The 21,419-nt window shown below is 32.1% G+C and overlaps 2 protein-coding genes across 3 annotated transcripts in view; one reads left to right on the top strand and one right to left on the bottom strand.

The window, feature by feature from the left end:
• LOC106684968 (FK506-binding protein 5) overlaps positions 1-10,345 on the bottom strand; it is a 23,117-nt gene extending 12,772 nt beyond the window's left edge. The window contains exon 1 of the mRNA XM_014427370.2: positions 10,160-10,345. The gene's annotated coding sequence lies outside the window, so the exon portion shown is untranslated. The remainder of the gene's footprint in view (positions 1-10,159) is intronic.
• LOC106684967 (spondin-1) overlaps positions 1-21,419 on the top strand; it is a gene marked incomplete in the record, with an annotated part of 221,736 nt that overhangs the window by 179,848 nt on the left and 20,469 nt on the right. For both annotated transcript variants that reach the window (XM_067047519.1, XM_067047520.1), the window contains 4 exon segments: positions 3,553-3,683; positions 15,525-15,618; positions 18,239-18,328; positions 20,054-20,219. In XM_067047519.1, the coding sequence (XP_066903620.1) occupies positions 3,553-3,683; positions 15,525-15,618; positions 18,239-18,328; positions 20,054-20,219 (481 nt within the window).

Below are 21,419 nucleotides of genomic sequence, written 5' to 3' on the forward strand. Positions count from 1 at the left end.
GAGAGAGAGAGAGAGAGAGAGAGAGAGAGAGAGAGAGAGAGAGAGAGAGAGAGAGAGATTCTAACTTCCTTGATCTAACGGGAGGTATAAAAAAAGGATTGTTCATATTAGCCTTTTGAAAGGAATAGCTTATAGAAAAGTTTAAGCATTCATTTTCATTTGCGTCGATATCTATGAATATTTTATGATACAATAAAACGTAGAGAAAATTACCTTTTTTAAAAAAAAAAAAAAAAAATGAAAAGAACAACAAAGTCGTACCTTGAGCTTCCACCACTGTAAGTCAACTAAAATGATAATAAATTTTAACATGCTTTTTTATATTCAACATTTTAATGAGTTTCTAGTTCTCAATTTCTTCCATCTGCTTCCTTGGTAAACTATTACAGAATTACGCAGTTAAAATCAGTTGCGGATACCCAATTTCGACCCGGTTTGATTTCATCCCGTCTATGTAGACGCATAGGCTAGACAGTCCAATTAAGGAAGCCCGAGTTTTATCACAAGAAAAATATTAAGCTTATATTCTACAATCGGGTGTTAGTAGCTGAGAGAGTTAAGCGGCTGTTCTAATCCATCACCTGGGGTCTGGAGTATCGAATTTTATTTCTGTGTCTGTCCCACGAAATGAGAACTTGATCTCTCACCACGGTTAGGATAGGTTGGTTACCTCTAGGAAAACCCTCTCCCCCCCCCTAAGTCAGAAACGACCAGGAAGACGGTCTTAGAAAAAAAAGAAAAGTGTTTTCCAGAATTGATCGCAACTGTGCCGAAACTTGGTTTTCCTTGTACGGCTTGAAAAACAACATCAAAACATCACGGATCTTAATCTGATTCTTTATAACAAAATTAGAAACGCCTAGATTTCAACCAGTGCTGTGATAATAGTTAAGCGCCTACGTTTTGGAACAATCTCCAACTTACTTCAAGAACTGAGGCATATGAGAAAACCAAATAGTCTAAATGAAGAAATTCATAATTGTATAATATACCGGATTCTCCATTTTTAAAATCGAAATAAATATTTACTAGGGTACTACTATGAACTGTAACTGACAAACTATAGTGTGCTACATAATAATCTATTATTTAATTTAGTCACAATTTTTTTTTAATATTTCAAATACATTCATTATGGTATATTTATAAAATGTCTATAGTCGGTATTCATAAAAGAGTCTTTATATAAACGAGTATAGAGTCAGCAGTTTCCTACGAGAATATATCTCAAAGGTGGTTACTTCGTCACTTCTAATTTGAAATTTTATTCTTTATATTTTTGATAAAAGTTGTGATCAAACGAAAACAAGGAGTGTCCAATCACATAACTTTGAAAATAAAGTCCCTCCCTAGATTACATGTTTTTATTTGTTTCATCACAAAGTCCTATATTGGAACAAGAGTGACCCAGAGCTTAAGTCAATTACTCCCAAGGCTCGGGTTTTTTTACAGCCGGTGGGATTGGACAGAATTAAATGCACGTCGTGGAAAAAAAAAATGAAAAAGGATAGGAGTTTCAATTTAGTCAAACACTACCTCCTGTACCACCATTGGACTTGGCACATCCTTTTCCTAAAATAGTTCTACATGCTTTTATTATTCAGCTGTAGGAGACTTTTTTTGAGGTCTGTATTTTTGGATGATTGTTATCAATTTTCCTACTCAAATTCTACTCTTGAGGCCTTCTGGTTAAAAAATCCTATAACAACAAAGTATCAGGCGATGGGCAAATGTCCGAAACCCCAATAATTAAATAGAGAAGAGAAAAGTAATTAGGGTGTTTCCTTAAAAAGAAAAGAATACAAAATTTTAACTCCTAGACACGAATTAAATAATAAAGCATCTTTAACGAAAGGAATTTCTAAAAAAATATAAATTAGTTTATATGTAGTAAATTACCTCTATTATGACGTACTGTATCTTCAAAATAACGTACTGTCTAATTGTAGGTTTATAAATCAATATTTTCTTTCTCCTTTAAATACTTATATCAATTTTGTATCTTAACAAATATTATGAAATATGTCTCAAATGTTAGTAACTATTAACCCACCGGAACGCACAATCGAAAATATACCTGGGGTCGCAAAATGACCTGATAGTACAAGAGCCGAAGAGGAGAAAAAAGGCAGTTATCTCGCCCCAATATTTGATTAGTTTAATGAAAACTATGTATAATTTCTAGTAAAAATTCATGATTCTGCCAAGTATAGGTAGGGGGAATAAAAAATGGTGGCTGTTTCAAAACCTTAAAAAAAAACTAATTTTTCTAGCTCTATATCTCAAAAAGTAGGAACAACACAAGAAAACCTATGAGAACATCATTTAAAGAAGAGCAAATTTCCTAAAATATGAGCCCTAATAGAGTTATTTACGTTAAATAGTTTTCGAGATATAGCTTTTTAAAAAGCAACATTTCATAAAAAAGTTGTATGAGACGTACTGAAAGATCAGTAGTTAGTGAATTTATTTTGAAAAATCTATATCTCAAAAACCACTTATGTAAAAATGTCTATTAACACTCAAATTAAAGCTAGTTTAATGAGCTATAATGTAGTTTTTGATGTTTATCTTCGTTGGAGTAATAGTTTACATGAAATTTTCTAAAATAAATTGTTTTGTAGTTGTTTGGACAAATTTTCATTTGGAAACTACTAATCCTAAGAAGGTAAAAGTCATAAACTTGTTTATAGCCCATTAAACTAGCTTTAATTTGAGTGCTAATAGACATCTGCACGTCACATAGTTCCTGAAATATAGATTTCTCAAAATAAATTAACTAACTACTAATCTTTTAGTAGATTTTTAAGAAATTTTGCTTTTTAAAAAGCTATATCTCGAGAACTATTGGACGTAAATAGCCCATTTAGGGCTAATATTTCAGCAAATTTACTCTTCTCCTATATTTTTTAGTGCTGTTGGTAGTTTTCAAGATATAGAACTCCGAATGAAAAATCAATAGTTTTTTAACGTTTTCAAACAGCCGCCTTTTTTAATCCCCCTACCTATACTTGGCAGACTCATAAATTTTGACAAGTAATTATACATAGGTTTTATTGAAGTAATCAAAAATTGGGGTGAGATAACTGCCTTTTTTTCTTCCCGGCTCTTGTACTATGAGAGGTCTCATATGGAATGAATTTTAAAAAACACATTTTCTTGTGCTTTTTCCTTACATACCCATAGAAGGATCAATTATGAAGGCTTAATCCCGTGATTAATTGGTAGATTAGAGGAATTATTACTTCATTTAAATATATGCATGGACCCCAGTAGAAAAAACAACTCCTGTCAAGAGGATAATCTATGGAATAAGTCCAATTTGTCAGATGTGCTACTATTAAAGCGAAACAACAATGCTTCTCTTCAATGCTTTATTACTAACAAATTTTTGGGAATAAATTAACTCCCTGCTTGGTTTGTCTCGAGGTATTGCACATCTTGGATGTGACGTATAGTCACCAAAAAACATATTGTAAACTACGCTTGGCTTATTATTTAAACTAATTCCAACTACTCAAACCTACTAATTTCTGTGACATCTATGTCTAGTGCCTTCTCCTGACTGGATCGTCGGTGTGTCAGGCCTTGAGCTGTGTCTCACTAACTGCACCTGGGTTGAGACTTATGTAAGGAACTTATACCCCTGGGATGCCGGCACTGACAGTGGAGTAACATATCTAGTAAGTAAGACCAGTTATTTATGCACGTATATTAATTTAAGTGAGGATAAAAAGATTTTAACTTTTTATAGAAAGCCACATTACTTTAATCTGAAGTATATTTTAGATTGATTCATTTTATGTTTTCATCTCACTTAATAGGGTGGTATGTAGTAGAATCATTTAAATTTCTGAAATAGCCATGAGACGGGTTTTACTATATTTCTTTCCTTTTTCGAAGGTATTAAAATAAAACAATAATTTAATTGCTACATACATGTGACAAGTTTATCGGAAGATGGTCCAGTTGGCGGAAAAGAAAGGTACAAAATTAGTAGAAAAACTATTTATTAGTAACCGATGTTTTGCCCCTATGTTTGTACCATTCTTGATCGAAACCCTGACAGAGTTTCTACAATCATTAAATTCGAAGTTTATACGAATTAGATGGAATATACCAGTATAATTATTTTTAGCAACAGAGCGACATTCGGCAGATATTAAAACAATAAGTTTTAGAAATTAGTTTGAAACGAATAAATATTTTACTAAAATGTTTTAAGTATTTCAATACTTGTTCTTTTTCAATTTATAATTTATAAAAACATGGAGCAGAATTTCTATTGATGTACTAGGTACGTTAGTTCCATTTTTTTTTGTAAGTCCCATTTTGAACAGCCATTTTGATTTCGTTACTTAGGATTTTTAAGGTGTCAACTAATGTTTTGAAATAGAAACAGTTAGTGTATTGTTGATGATTCGTTTTTTATGAAATTAATCTTAAAAATAATGACTTTTTGAAAAAGAGACATCTTTGGAATGGAGAAATACCAGGCTCTTCAAGCCAATTTGATTATTTTTAATGATAAATCTTTTTAATCGACCAGTAAACTAATAAATTAATCTCTCTTTCTCAAAATTTGAGGTTTTATATTTCCAAACGCATAGAGTCCAAAATAAATAAAAATGCTGTCTTTTTCACTTCCACTTACCTATATATGAAATGTATAGGAAGGAAAAATATTGTTATCTTGCAAAACTTTGCAATTCGAGAATTTTCGACTGAAATAACGTTTTGACGACCCTTGAGTCCAAATAAAGTTAGGCAAAATATTCCCTGTGTGTCTGTGTCAGGCTAGCTCAAAATTCGAAAAGTTGTTCGAAACTGATATTACATATTTAAGGTGGGTGTATGCTTCGGATGTCTTAGCACCTTTTTTGATAAAATTGACCGACCGGTAGTGCCACCTTATAGAACCCATTTTCCATGATTTATCTCTGAAATGGATCTGATTAACGATTTTGATTAAACTCAACATTTCAATGTACAATTAAATGGTGTTACTGATGTAATATCAGTTTTAATCTTATCCTCATTAAAATAATATGACTGGGCTTAAATGAGGAATATGTAAATAATCTTCTAATGTATCTTTAATTTTATTTTTTAACCATTTCACATTTTTATGAGTGTTTTTGTAAGAGATTATATCTCCCGTAATCAAATGGTAAAAACAATAATGTAACTGTTACATGTTAGGCCCACCAGGCCGATCTGGTATTAAATAAAAATAAAAAATAAAATGAAAAGCAACCAATGGATAGGGTATTCGTCTGGTTTTACTGCAAAAAATGGTATGTAGAAGAGCAACCTTCCGTGACGTGAATCTCTTTTATTTAATCATAAAAGAAGATCCCTCAACTAGTTTCTAGCAAACCTTCTTCTTGCATGAAAGTTCTAGCCATAATTTATACAAGGTTGTTGGAATGTATTTATACCTTGGTTGTCGTGACCTTCTAAAACCTTCTAACATATTTTTCATACTTGAACTTTCTTGCATTCATAATGCGTTAATAGTTTTATGAATCAAAAAAAGTCCTTAGAAAACCCATTAATCAAATAACCTTAATAATAATATTAACATTTCGTTCGTTTCGTTATTCGTTTTTTTATTGAAATGATAATGTCTTATCTTCGCCGTGACGAATTCAAGTCCAAGATTAGGTTAATTGCAATATGGTCTAAACAACTAGATTCTAGTTAGAAAACCAAGAGGAGGTAACACTTGCTGGGCTTTTTTTCTTCACCTTTACCAGTAGGTACCTGGTACCAGCGCCAGTATCATCGTGTAATTATAAGAGTTTCACATTCTTTCAAGACGAAAGTCAAGTCAAGGTTAGCTAAGTCTCAAGATTAGTTATGGTCTTTCCAGTTTCCTTGATTTACCCAAATACGGTAACTATTATTTGCCTAAATAAGTTTAGATTTTTTTTTATTTTTCAGCAGTATAGATTTGATGAATGTATCTGGGTCCTAGTATTAAGTGAACAATGGTGCGTTTAGTATTATATAAGTAAAGTAAAGGAACTAGGAAGATAATTGTAATTTAAAAATTTAAATAAGAAGATAATTTAAATGCAGCATAATTATAAACAGGTCCCATGCGAAAAATTCTCTAGTAAAGGAAATTTTTTTCTCTTTTGTACATAAAAAGATTTTCAGTGATTGCTTTGTAATATTTTTATTTACCCTCTCAGGGAATTCAAAACTTAAAGGTCGAACAGTTAGAAAAGAAAAAGAAGAATATATTTATATTTATTATTCTACAGTGAAAAAAATAAAACAATATAAACTACAAGATACATATAAATTATAGTTATACAACTAGACCAACGGGTTGTACTGAGTATACAACTATATAGTAGTTTGTAAAATGATAGTTGGTCCACCGTTAGGTTTTTGTAATATTGTAATACTATATTCAGCAGTCCATGTAAGACGAGTTTCGTCAAAAGTCTTGATCGGGCCATATGCGTTAAAAATCTCGAGCAGTTTGGTTCCCAACCGGTGTCTCGTGGAGCACTGAAGTAACGCGAGCGTCTTCAAGCGGTTCTTGGGAATAATCCAATTTTGTAATGGGTCATTCTGCGTCAATTCAACATAGTTTTGGTCCTTGCAATCACAAAATTTCTTCAATTTGTTACAGGTTTTGTGTAGGTTTAGCTTTTGTTAAAATGGCGGCATTTGAGACTCAATTTGTATCAAATTATGGTGTAGAGGTTCCGCCGTTTACCCACTTATACAAAAAGGATTCCGCTATTTTCCTACTAGAAAGGTTTCTGCCATCAAAATTAGTTTGGAAACTACTGATCTAAACTTTCCACCAAAAAGAGTTTCAAGTATAGTTAGACATACAGTTACTGTGTGCTACTTAGAGGTTATAAATTTAATACTTTATTTCAAGATTGTTATATTATCTAATTTATTTCCATAATTTTGAAGTCAAGATTCTACGCGGATATTTTTTATCTTTAGCACTCAATCCGCTCCTCCAGAGGTTCTTTACTTTTTCTTAGATAGTTTTTTTATATAAATCTTTCATAACTTTTTCGGATATTCAGTGGAATGCTTTATTATTTTTAAGTCATGAGCATGGACTTTATGGGCTTTTAAGGAGTTTTTATTAAATCGCCTTATCGGTTGAGAAAGCTAAAATGGAGGAAGGAATAGAAGCTTGTTAGATTTCCATTACATTTGTAAAAATTCTTTACTAAGCTTTTGACAACATTTAGTCGTTAAATCAGAAATCACTTATGTGGTACACTTGTTCCTGAGGGGTATTAATGCAGTCTGAGATGTTTGTATACTACCATTAACCATTGACTCTCTACAGAAAGATTTATAATGTGTCCACCACAATGCATTTAGTTAATTAATTCCAATTAGCTAGTAATGACCGTTTCATCTCTAAGACTTAAGTCCTAAGTCTATTCCGTTTAATTAAAAGAAAAGCATTTTAATCGGATTCCTAACAGCTAGATAATAAATTTGGTGATTTCTTTTGCGTTCTTTCACTACTCCAATATATTAAACTATTGACAAACAATTTTTTTTTTAAAGTTACACATTATTCTTCCAATATAACCAAATGTAGAAATGGATGAACCTTTAATTTAGTATAAGTCACAAAGTAAGAAACATTAAATGTTCTCTCAGATGATTTTTTTGGGTCGATAATCAGCAGATATTCAATCACACCGGCCAACAGGCACTTTGTCTTTGGATAGATGCTAAATTTTGATTTCTTAAACTAAAATAGAAAATATTTTACCAGGCACAGTTTGCTCTTGTGAAAATTAGAACATTTTAGATATTAAGAGAAATCTGCGCTGTTATCTCAATTTTTATTTAATAAGACAAAATCTAAAAGCTTACTGGAATAGCTTGAAATATTTTTCAAATGTCAATAATTTTTGCTCCAATTTAAAACCAAATGAGCTTCTTTCTACCATTACTTTTAAAAATACTTCTCTTCAAACATTGACCATCCCTCCCCTCTTCCCAAAAAAAAATAAAATAACTTATTTTACGAAATAACACCAAACATATTCCATCTACGAGAAAACCTTAAAAGCAAATTTGATTTAAGTAAAAGAGAGAATATTTAGACTTAGTTGTTCTCCTAAAAATAATGAATAACTAACAAAATTGACAAGCTTAATTTAAGAGAAATTGTTTTAAAGAAATTTATTAAGTTCTAATTATTTAATTTAAATAAAATATATATATAATTTGAAAATTTGTAGTATTTATCGTGAATAAATGACAGTACTAAAAATTAATAAAAACAATCCCAATGGTTGTTATTAAATTTATATTACATTGTATTAATTTTATTTATTATAAATAATTGTATCCATTATTCTTATTCGAATTTAACACAAAATTATTATTTTATTCTTTTTTTTTTGGGGGGGGGGATGTATAGTTTTCTGTCTGACGGATAATTTAGAACGTCTTTGTAGTATGGAATATAATTGTCTAAGTCAGAAATTAAGCGTATACGTTTTGTATTGACGTGTGGGCCCCATGCCAACCTTCTATCATAGTAAGTCCTAAATAAGTTACGGTGTTTGTTTGTGGTATAGGGTGATTGTCAATGTAAACTGAAGGGCATGTTTCGTGTCGTAGAGTAAATGTGACATGTTGTGACATGTGGCGGTTAATCTTAATTTTCCATCGAGTGCACCAGGTCTGTACGTTGTTTAGGCTCTGTTGTAGTGTTAGTGTAGCCTATAAAGGGTCTGTGTGTCTCGAAATGAGCCGTGCCGTCGGCAATCGTCGCAGTTAGTATGTTGTCGTTCGTGAATATGAGGTACAGAAGTGGTGCCACGATAGAACCTTGAGAGACACCGGCAAATATTGGTTTCATCAATGAGTTCGCTCAGCTTTATCGGGCATAAAAGAAGCGGTCATGAAGAAATAATTGTAGAACTAAGTAGTAGGTGCTTGATAGCTTCAATTTAAAAAAAAAAAAAAGCCTTGGTGCCATACCCTATCCAACGCCTGAGTCACATCCAAAAATGCTCCAGAAGCGTATTATTAGTTCAAGAGCAGAGGAGGTGAAGTCCGTGACCCTGTTTAGTTATAATTAATTATTTTAATTTGATAATTCCATTCTCTCCAATTCCACTTTTCAGTGTTTTTGATAATCTGTCATTTTTAACCATACCATTCGGCCTAAACATTATCCTATGGGCTGAAATAAAAACTGATTAAATTTATTTCAAATTCATTCTAAATAATTATTCTCGTATAACAATTATTATTGACGATATTTTAAAAATTAAGTCAGAATATTGAAATTTTTTAACTTTCTTCGAGAATGCCGATCCTTGAAAAGTAATTATCCTAATGAGCTCATTTTTATTTCAAGGTCTGGAAAATTGTATTGACTACCGAAACAGAATTCCAAGCTATTTATTCAGGCGGGTAGTCGTGGAGTCATTTAGGAAAATTGAAAATAAACATGTGCCAATTTCGCTTAACATTCTGAATATTGCTCTACTTTTTACAAAGCAAACTTAATGACTAAGGTTTTGGTTATAATTCATTGTATAAGATCAAAATGTAATTGTTATATTAGAAAGCATTATTATTATTATTATTTATGACCTGATATCTCCTCAACGGAATTCAACTCTTTATTTTATCTTATTTTGCAAGGTTAGAAAAACATTTCGATTCTTTATCGGAAAATTAAAAAATATATTTCTCACTAAAATAAAAGACCAGGCATCATTAAATCTGTTACTAAAATAGAATACCAGGCATCATTAAATCTGTTACTTGATGCTGCATATATTTATCAGTTTTTAGTTGTTTCAAGAAATATTTTCAAAACCTTATATAACATATTTTCCAAAATTTACTTTCTTCAGCTGTTCGTATTTATATCATTCAAATGCTCTCATTCTGAAGCAAGCTGGGTTGACCAAGACGAAACCTTAGATATCGCTGTCTTTTGTCATTGATTAAAGTTGATGATTTTCCACTTTTTGGTTATTACAATACATATTTCATTCCTTGAGGAACACCTACCCAGCATTCGGAATGACATTCAAAATCTTGACATATAATAGTCTTGCAGTGTGTACAATAATGCTAACTAGAGTGTTTCATATTAAAGTTTAACCTTGAAATTGTTATAGCTTACCCTTTTGTGTTACTTCTGCGATTTAAATTATAAGAACTTGAAGTCACCGTCACAAAAACTGTTTTGTTATTATTTTACTTGATTTTTCGCATTTTCTTAACCATAACATCAGTAGCATTTCAAATGTTAACTGTGCAAGTCTCTCTCTTAACCTAAAATTCACCATCTGTCCAATGCACAACACAATGACTTCGTTTTGTACAATTGGGATGCAGCTGTGGGTATATTACCACATAAAAACTAACAAATTAATATTCTTTATTTAGCACACACCAAGATTGATTTACACTATATGAAATAAACCGTATATAAAAATTTCAATCACTAATTGAAAGTCTGTTTACCAAGCAGACACCAGAAGGATCTCTCATTACAGGGTACGGTATTATTAATTAATTAATAAAGCGTGCCGGAAGGCGAATGATTCAGCCACATTAAATTATTATGTTAAGGTGACGACGGATAGTTGGTCTTTGTGGTAGTTGTACGATAAATGGTGAAATATGTGGCAAATGTTCTACACACAGGGAAGGGTCGAAAGGTAGGGCGCTGGAACTCTTATCTTGCTGTATCATCTCAACGAGACATAGGTGAGAAGGAGTTGATAGGTCGTGATAGTTGGAGAATTTGCGAGAATCTGTTTTCTGGTCTTGTGATGCTCTATATTCATGAAGATAGGTGTATAACAAATGTGTCATTATTGGTTTCTTTGGTGGATTCTCCAGGAAGTCCGATGTTTTCACCTTAGAAAACCTCAGTTGCAGAATATCCATTTTTTGGAGCTACGATCTTAAGCCTAACAATACAAAAGGTAATGTAGCAACCCTTTTCGCAGAACTGTGACATTTGAGTGTTGCCTTGATGGTGCCATCTCTCAATTTCGCCGTTTGATTTTGGGTGAAAATATGTGGTTCTAAAGTGCTTTGTGCCAAGTAAGTGATTCACTTCTCGGAATGTAGAATTTGGACATTTCATTAGGACTAATTCGAACTGCCGACCTCTATTAGTAGTAACAGTCAACGGTAGATACACCATATCCTGAAATCAAGTCTTTAATAAAAACCTTAGCAACAGTTTCAGGGATGATATCTATAATATGCAAGGTATCGCATATCTGGCCATGAACCTAAGCGATCCATTAGTGTGGGGCAATATTGTTGACCTTGTAAAAAATAAAAGTGTTCAATGAGGTCTTTATGAACTTGATCAAATCTCTTTTCTTTACATGGACATTGCCCTAGTGGACTACGAGCATGCCTACTAGGTTTGGAAATTTGACAACTGGTAAATTCTTTGAGCCGCTGAAGAATATATTTACTAACTGAAGGCCGATTAAAACGATCTTTCACCAATTTTGTAATTCTCGTTGGAGTAAAGTGAGATAGGTTATGCATTAGATTAAAAACTGCTCTACGACATCCCAAGTTCAGTTCTTCCACGGCGGTCCAATCCATTACCATGATTTCGGCTGCTTCACATGAAACACCGGGAATTGATGTTCATTCCAAAGCTTTAGAGCTTTCACCGAAACTCCTCGTGTCATATTTGGAAGGACCCATTTATCTGGGAGGACCCACTCATTCAGTCTTGCTTTCATTAGACGGCGGGGAAGAACTTTCTCAAGGTTGTATCCTACTAGCTCGCCGCTCGCCAACCAGCGTCCCTTCCATACCCATTTCGAGTCCTACCGCAGCATTCATCCGTATGTTCGGTGTCTCACCAATCCTCTCTCTCGGAGTGCCTTTTCACTTCATATTTAACGGCATTCTCCTTGTGGATGAATACCAAGGACATCGCTCCGGCCAGTGACTGCATTGCCTCATGCAACACCATTCCAAAGGTCTTCGTTACCCTCAACAGAGCCAGTCTCCTCTTCTGATCCTTCGTGAAGTACTGAATCCACGCTAAGGATGCGTACCTCAGGATAACCAGAACCACACCTTTATAAATAGTCATCATGGCATAGTACCTGATTCCCCAAAACTCTGTTCTCGGCCACAATTTTAGAAAATACTTTCTTTCCTGCTAGAGAGTTTCAAAAATCTGGTAAATAAATTTGGTAACGAATTCTTAAATCTGCTCTTTTATTAAGTCGTGGGACTTTGGTCAAACTTAATGGTCAACGAAAAATTTTACGTAATATCAAATCACCTTTTCACCTATGTAGGAATAAGTGTTCAGCGGCAAAAAAAATATATTTGGAGAGACCTATCTTTTTATCAATAGGTCAGCGGGTAAAACAGACAAAACAGCATCAGTGTCGATGAGATATTGTATTTTTTTTTGTTGGATCGACAATAAGTTTGTTGTGGCCCAAGCAAATTCCACCCCTTGTGACCGGGTAACAGGTTTGTACCAACTTAATTGTTGCTATTAACGTAGTTGTTTACATTTTTTAGCCTTCTCAGCGTACATGCTGTGATAATAACAAAGAGACACTGCGGTTTCTGGATCGAAATATAAATCTGTTTTGTTTAATAGATTTTTTTAACTTTTAAACCTTTTTAATGAGATCTTTAATTATAGACATTGTTTTGAAAACAGCGTTAATTCCATAGCTATCATTTGATTTTATTTGCTAATAATACTAAACCCTATGATTTCATCACTAACTGCTAATACAGTTTCAAAAGAAACAGGTAGACGTAGAAACCATAATGATTTACAAACTTCACCAATTATATAGGTGATAGATTTCTCATATTTCTAAGTAATAGAGAAGATGGTTTGGAATCACCTAACTCAACTTCATTGTAAAGTTTACATAATTTAAAGCCTTCACTGAATGCATGAATTGCTATAAGTTTCTTTTTAATGGCATTGAACTTATGGGCTTCTGTTAGAGAACTGATAATATCACTAAATTGTTCCGTAATATCGCTTTCGAGGTTCGAAATTACATAATTATATTTAATATGATCTTGAAAATTGGCTTCTATTTGAGTGAACCATTACTCAGATCTATTGCGCCAAAAAGTTGCTAGTTAACTGATGAACGGTGCACTCCTTTCTTTCTTAATTTCTTTATTGAAATTTACAACTGTTTATTACATCATACATTTAGTAAATATGATCTTAGTTAAAATGGAGTGTTACAGGCGTGTAGAGCAACTACTCATTGGTAGCAATCTAATGACATTTTACATTAGCTGGTCTCGTGGCCATCTTCTTTTCAGGTGCCTCAGAGGATTGTCAGTAATGTAAGAGGAGGCAAGGTTAGAAACTAGGGGGGTTTGAGTGGTTAGGGAGTCTATAATGGAAGGAGTGATATCTGGTTATTACGGTTACATAGGGAACATTAAGATCTTTATGTATGATTTTATTTGTGACAAAGTAAGGGGCATTGAGGATTTTACAAAGGATTTTGGATTGTAAGGATTGAATACGAGAGGAATTCGAAGGTTTAGTGGAGCCCCAAAGCTCAACTCCATATGTCCAGATTGGCCTTATTACAGCCATGTAGATCAGTCTTTTGTAATGTGTTGGAAGTTTAGACCGTTTGTCTAGTAAGTGCTGTAATAGTGGAAATCGACGTGCAGTTTTCTGTCTTTTCAGTCTCGTGTGAGGATTCCAGGTTAATCGTTTGTCTAAATGTAGTCCAAGTTAGCGGATCTGTTCGACAGGGGTAAGAGTAACATTATTAAATGAAACTGTAGGACAGTCGGTAGGTTTACGACGAAGAGTAAAGGTGATTTGATGGGATTTGTTGGAATTTTTCTTAATCCTCCAATTACGACACCACTCTTTGAGAGCTGTGAAATGGAATTGGAGAGTTTAGGATACAATTAATGGGTTATTATTAACTGCGAGCACACATGTGTCATCGGCATACGTGGTGAGGATAGTGTTAGGATTGGTTGGAATGTCAGCTGTATAGACGGTGTAGAGGATGGGACCAAGGATACTACCTTGAGGAAAAATTTATTTTTAAACGAATGTTTGAAAATCGGTCTCCTCTCACCATGTAATTAATTAATCTGTTTTTTGGGGGGGGGGAGAGGAGGAGTGAGGAGGTTTAACAAAATACTCATATTTGTTCCTAACTATGGTTTACTATGCTGACTCGTTTCTGGATTAAGCACTAGTTAATTTGGTCAATTAAGGGTATTCCTTCTCATTCGCTGTTCATCATACATGGACTAAAGATATTTATCGCCTCTCTCACTGGTGATTCATCTACAATCTATGAAACACCGAATAGCCTGCAGAGAAAACGTCTACGTAAGTCTAACTACGTCTAATATTACGATTGAATAAAACAAATTTATTTAGTTGTGCTTATTTATTCTGGATACGCGAGTTTTAAATGCTATATATTTTTTTAATTCTAAATATGATTAAATCATATGATGTATGTACCCTCTTCCTATAAATATGGCCAATTATAGAGTCTGGTAATGTTAACGTATTCGATGGTCTGATGAATAAAACGACATTTTATAGGTAAGAAAGATCTTAGTGTGTTTAGTTGATAATTTAGTACACGTTCATCTAGTTTAATCTATCCCATGTGAATGCGTTATTGATATACACACTTACACTTGAATAAATTGTTCTGATTTTTAGCTATGTCCTTGTATTTTTTAAAATATATTCCTCCTCCCTGTAAGGAACCTCAAGGGTCTTAGGTTTATTTTTTTACTTCAATCAGTTTTTTTATTCGCAGCGATTTATTTTAAACAGCTAACAAGAGAAACTCTAGGCAAGATTTATCAAAATCTCGACAGCCGTTTTATCGCTAAATTCTACAGTAAAACCCATTTTTCGGTTATTATACACATGATGCCTGATTTGATACTCAATCACCTAAAACAACAAAATAGGCCCAACTGACCAATAAATGGTATTAAATTTTATTTCTTATTATGAACACTTTTTCCTATATCTTCATGAAAGGCCGAGATAAGGACCTCTAACTACCGCCATTTTGGAATGAAATGATGTGGGCCGAGTGGCAGAGCAAGATTCTATGCATCTTGAAATATAAAACCTCAAATTTTGAGGTTATTCTTATCTTTTCTTAGTCAATCTCAAAGAATTATTATTCAAAATAATAAACTAACATAATTGATTACATTGCATGTCCCGTCTTGGTCTGCACTATGTAACTTGTCTGATCTTAGTTGTTTTTTAAGTTATTCTATCCGAAATGATACAATGAGAGAAAATCTACAATAGAAATTTTCATATTTTCATAGTTCCATATTGCCTCTAAATAATTCCTTTAGGCTATGACTGATAATAAATATCTCCCTATACGTTAATTCTCAGATTCGTTTCTAACAGTTATTATTCTATGTGATATTCTTTAAAATGCAAACCTATCGGAAGTAATGATTTAATGTAAAATTAATTGTACTTACAGAGTCCTGATAACAAGACTGAACCAAAGGACCGCATTAGAAGGATCACAGCTGCATTCCCTTCAGATCCCAACTCTCCATTCTACTCTCCTTCAGGTCAGCTCATTTACATTTTTTTTTTTTTAATAATTTATTTATTGATATTTACAACACTATACATATATACACATCAAGCAAATTTGCTGTAAGTGATATTATGACATGATAAAAACATGTGGAGAAACTAAACATTGATAGAACTCCAAAAACATTTCTAAAGGAGAAGATCTCGAGGCCATCTTCTTTTCAGACGCCTAGGAGGGTTATTAGGTAGTGAAGGAGAAGCAAGGTTAGAAACGAGTTGGTTTGGGTGGTTGGGAAGTACATTTCTTAAACTACTATCTAAATAAGTACATAATTTAAACATTTCACTTGTATAATTTTGTAATATCGGTGCTTTACTTTGATAGTAGCTCACATATATATATTTTGTTTTTATTATTATTATTATTATTTTTTTGTTTGTATTCCTCAGATTCTGAGTACCATTTACTTTAGTTACTTATTGACAAGGATTAGCTAACATTCTACAGGGAAACGCCAGTTGAGTGGGATAATTCTATTATCTTCTAGATACTATCTTTAAAATAGTGCAAAATAAAAATTTTTGTTACTTTCTGAATTCCGAAGGTAGGAAACCTTTTTATTCAGGGAAGAATTGAAAAAAAAAATTGTCCTGGAATCAAAAATTTTCACTCTTATTTCATTTGTTTGTCGGTTAGACTGTAGTCAAATTTATATTTGGGTATTACCGATCGAACTGTTAATCTGAATTTTTTTTAATTTTCTGAGAATGTGTATGTAGGTAACTGCTAGATATATTAATTTTATCAGATTCGTCCTTTAATTTTCTTACGAATACTTAAACGTATATTCCTCGTCACAACTATATTGCGCAAACGGCTCGTCCAATTTGTTGGGAAGTTAGGGATTGGTTTGGAAATAGTCCAGTAATAATTTCATGAAATTCTATTTACTACTTCCGCTTAGCAATACGCAGAAGTGTTTTTGTTGCAACGGATACAAATGAACTAAAACAAACGTCATGGCACCATGAAGTACTTATGATAGCCAAAAATAAAGGATTTTGGTATTTATAAGACATGATATATTTTCTTTATGTGTGCAAAATTCCACAAATCCGTACTTTTGTCAACTTACACCATTAGGAGTTCCTCAAGGTGACAAGCATCGAGTAATAATTAAATTATAGTTTTAGTTTTAGTGCAAGAATCCTAAAAGAAGGTGAGCACCATCTAGTTTTGAAAAGTAAATCCCAGCATTAACACAAATCATAAAATGGTGTTATAAGGGTCACCTTAAAATACAATTATGAAGTAAAAGCAGCTTGCAGGAAAATGTAATTACTCAAAAGAAGATGGGTTATAAAAAATAAATAAATAAAAAATGTATTACTAAATCTTGAAATATAAACCGGATTTGTCGGATTAAGCTACCTTTTCTCACTTACAATCCATTCCATCATACATGAACTTCAAACAGTTATTTGGAAATTCGGTATTAACTTTTTTCAAAGTTTTAAGGGTTCGATAGCAACAGTATATTTATTTCTAAGTACAATTACACCCTTATGTGGTTCTTCTAAGCTTCTACTCTCTCAATTTTACGGATTATTGTCCATTTTTAAGAGATAAAGTCCTTTTAATTTCGTTTATTCTTTCCTAAATGTAAAATGAAATGAGAAGGAAGAAGTTTATAAGGATCTGATTATTCTCAGAAATAAATATCTTATTATTTGAGAAGTTATTTAATCACCTCCATCATTCAAATTTTATTTTATAAACGAGTATAATAATCGATTTAGAAAGTTGGGGTCTGTTAATCCTTGGTAAAATAATATTACGATCTTAAACAATCATTCCTCAATCCTAAATAAATATGTTATACAGTGAAGTGAGATATTGTGTATCTCATTTTGATTGTATTTTTTGTTACTTGTATTTTTAGTATAAAGGCAGAACATGTAAAAGCGGGGATTTGCATTGGTGCTTGTTTTTACATTCCTCCTGAGCTATCGTTGCGGTACTGAATGCGAATCTAGTTCGTATTTTTTGTTCTCTTTGTTTTCCTTTTTCTTAATCCAGCCTGCATAAACTGGCAGTGTTATTTATTTTTATCGGCTACCTTTACAAATCAATTCTCAGTAATCATCCTGATTTAGATAAAATCATTTTTGTCTAAATCAGGATGATTACTGAGTTGATTTCTATGGTTGAGGATGATTTCTATGGTTAGAAAATTGGAATAAACAAATTTTTGTGCATTTTAGATTAAAACTAAATGAATTATAAATTAATCTTAAACATTTTCTAATTATATGGAGTTAGACTATAAAAATAGTTGTAAATTTGGTTCAGTTTAGAAGTTCCATTGGCGGAAAATCCAAAAATTTCAAAAACCAACCCTAATTATCACTACCTTAATTAAATCCCCAATTTCGACTTACGCTCGCTCAAAAGGAATGTGCAATTCCTAAAGGGGGATCATTTTCAGTAGATGTTGGGCCAACACTAACCTGTAGCATTCTGTATAAGTGACTTTTGAATTTTCTGTCTGTCGTTGGAGTTTGAGTTGAAAATTTTTATAACTGTGACCTTTTACAGTGATTAAAATTAAAATTTTAAATTATAAGATAATAAAAAATTTGTTTCAATAGGTGAATTAAAACCTCTTGCACGTCTTTATTTGACAAGACAAAGGCTGTATGAAAAGAGCTGCGTTGGCCCAAATGCTGAAAATCCTGAAGGTAGTATCTTTAAAAAATTAATATTTTTTATAATTTTTATTCTTAGAGGCATTTGGTCGTAAAACATGGTAACTGTAAAAATTAAAACTCTCACAATGTTAAAATGTTTGTTAATTACATTGTATTACCTTAAACTTGGAGTCACTTACTATAACTTAAAAACAGCGTTATACCTGTAAAAATACAAATTTCTTTTTAAAAAATCTATTAAATCAGCCCTAAAACATTGATTCACAATAAATGTCAGATTCCATGTTTTAAGACATTTGTGCCTCAAATGTTTAAAATTGTAATATATAATTATTTACTATAAACCACCTATTTTCCTGCCCTCATGGAAATTTTAAACTGCTTCTGATAACAAATTAAAGAAATCAGTTTTATAAATAAACATGATTTCAAACCTTGGTATATTATATATTTATATTTGATTATATCATATGTTTATTCTATATTTATGTTTTAATTGAAATTGAATGTCAAATAAATAATACAAAAAGCAAACAAATCACAATTTGAAACACGTTTCTTCCGAGCATGTGCATTTGTGGGTAATTTATTTGTTCCATTGAGAGAGCCAGTATCTATGGTGATTTGAAGCATATTCTTCCTATTAACTTCAAATTACCATAGGTGGTAGCTCTGCTGAGAAAACAGCTTTCACAAAAATCTCCATGTACATGGATAATATCACAGTAATACTCCATGTATTACAATTCACTCTCATATTCATACAGCCCTTAAAACCCATATGGGTTGGATATTTGGTATGGGGGACAAGGCAAATATTCAAAAGTGTTCTTAATTTAGATTTAAAAAATATGTTCATAATCAGCCATATGCCATCTTTATACAAAATGGTGGGGAATCAAAAAACTGGATAGTAAGATTATACAATTTTGAACAACTTTATATTCTTATTATTTTGTGTCTTAAAAAGATTTTTAACTTATATTAAACTGTTATCTTCAATCATGAGAAGCACAAACATTTAATTTATCTGATAAAAATTAGATTAGTAGACTCATTATCAATTGGGATTTGTAGGTCAATAGTTGCAGCCTTGTAAATGCAACTGACTAAATGAGCTTCTAGACTTTGTTGTTTAAAACCTTGTAGGCTTAAAATCAAGAAATTTTATGTATCATTAGGCTATGTGCTGAACTCAGCAGATCATGATAGATATATGCATGATTGAATATGCCTGTTCTTATCTGTGCTTATCATTAGAATTTCTGGCAAACCAATAATTAAAATCCCTTTGATAAAAGCTTTTTAATACAGAAACATAGTTTCCCTTTGATTGATACAATATTGATTAATAAATAAAAAATAATATTTATTACCAAATAAAAAATATTGGAAGACAAAAATTGGTTTTATACCTCAAATAAAATCCATCAGTTTTCATTGGATAATGCTAAGAACAGTGTGTGGTGCTTATTAACAATTATCATTCATTTATGTGAAATAGATGCCCATTTGTCCAAAACAATTAAATATTTTAATGATTGGAGAAGTTTGTCGGGGGGTGCGGTCAGCAAAGAACAACATAAATAAACAAAACCATATTTATTTATTTTATGCCGACGTTTCGACCTGAGTTTCAGGTCTTCATCAGGGGTTATGGCATAGAAGGTAGGCTCGCAACTGAATTAAATATTTTTATAGATTAATTTAAATGTCATTGTTAATACTGATTAATTATTAATAATTATTTGGAAGCATGTGATACCACACCATGGGGAGATTGGAGTCCTTGTTCGGTAACTTGCGGAAGAGGAGAAAGGACAAGACAAAGATGGTACAGAAACAAGCAGGTTGCTAAAGAAAATAATTGTGATGTTGAGCTTACTTTGAGATCGCCTTGCAGCATAAATGTGCATTGCAGGTAATATTGATATAATACAATTTAAAACAATTTTCCTTTATAATTAAATACTAAGATTAGTTTTGAAACATTGACTTTTATCATTAATTTATGAATTTTCAATTCCTATAACATAAAAGAAAATTAAATTAAAAATAGAAATTAAGTGTTATTAAACCATTCTCCTAACTTGTTATATCTCTTTTTCATTAGAAAGGTAGTAAAATCATGTTGATCATAGGAGACATTAGATATTATTGGATATATAATATATCATTTTTAAATATAATTTAAAAATGTATTAGACAATTTTTTTTTTATATTAGTGCCGGATAAGGGATAAGGGAGCTCAATGGTTAAGCAAAATGCCAGATGAGAAAGTTATGAGTTACTATTCTTGAAAACATACAATTATCCATCGGAACATTCTATATAGCAGAGAACCTCTATATCCATACAAGATTATGTCCTCTATTTCAATTATTCAATATACAGTATAATCTATTGTAGCAGATATGTTCAGTGAATAACCAATCTGGTAACCTACCACCAAGAAGATAAAAAAATATGGCTTTCTTACTATGTTTATGGTTAGAACACCTTCTCCAAAATTCTCAGCCCATGCTTTCAACTAATAATGATTACCTTATTCACATGGTGTAAAATACCTTTAGTTCCTATTCACCATTGTTCCAATCCAACGCTCTTGAAAAGCAAATTTCTGAACAATTTCTAGAAATTAGTGCTATTTGTAGATCATGAACCCTCCATTCAAATTCCAGATCAAGAAAAGATTTTCCGAAAACTAAAAATTCAGGTCTTTATTACTAGCCTTCTAACTTTGGAAGTGGAGTGTGAAAATGCACTCCACCATGAATTTTAGAGAAGAGCTGAGGTATATCTCAAAAAAACAACCTCCCTATTTCCAAGAGCAAAAGGATTGTTATAAGTAACTTTTTTTTTTTTTGTGATATTTGGTACCTCAATTCTAATAGACACTGGAGAAGATGTTTCCATAATCCTTTCTGACTGTAGGCACCTATTAAACAGGGTCAACATATTTTTGCATATATACTTAGAGCTTGAAAATTGAAACCTTTCATTTTTAGCTGTACAAACCTCTCAGTGGTTCATGATGCTGGTTCAGACCAACGGTTCTCAGGTTTTGGTAGGAATGCAAAAAACCAATGCATATTTATAAGTGCGTCATATAAATATATA

This window comes from Halyomorpha halys, unplaced genomic scaffold (assembly GCF_000696795.3).
Source record: "Halyomorpha halys isolate HHAL.00 unplaced genomic scaffold, Hhal_1.1 Scaffold634.1, whole genome shotgun sequence".
In the NCBI taxonomy this organism is placed as follows: Eukaryota; Metazoa; Arthropoda; class Insecta; order Hemiptera; family Pentatomidae; genus Halyomorpha; species Halyomorpha halys.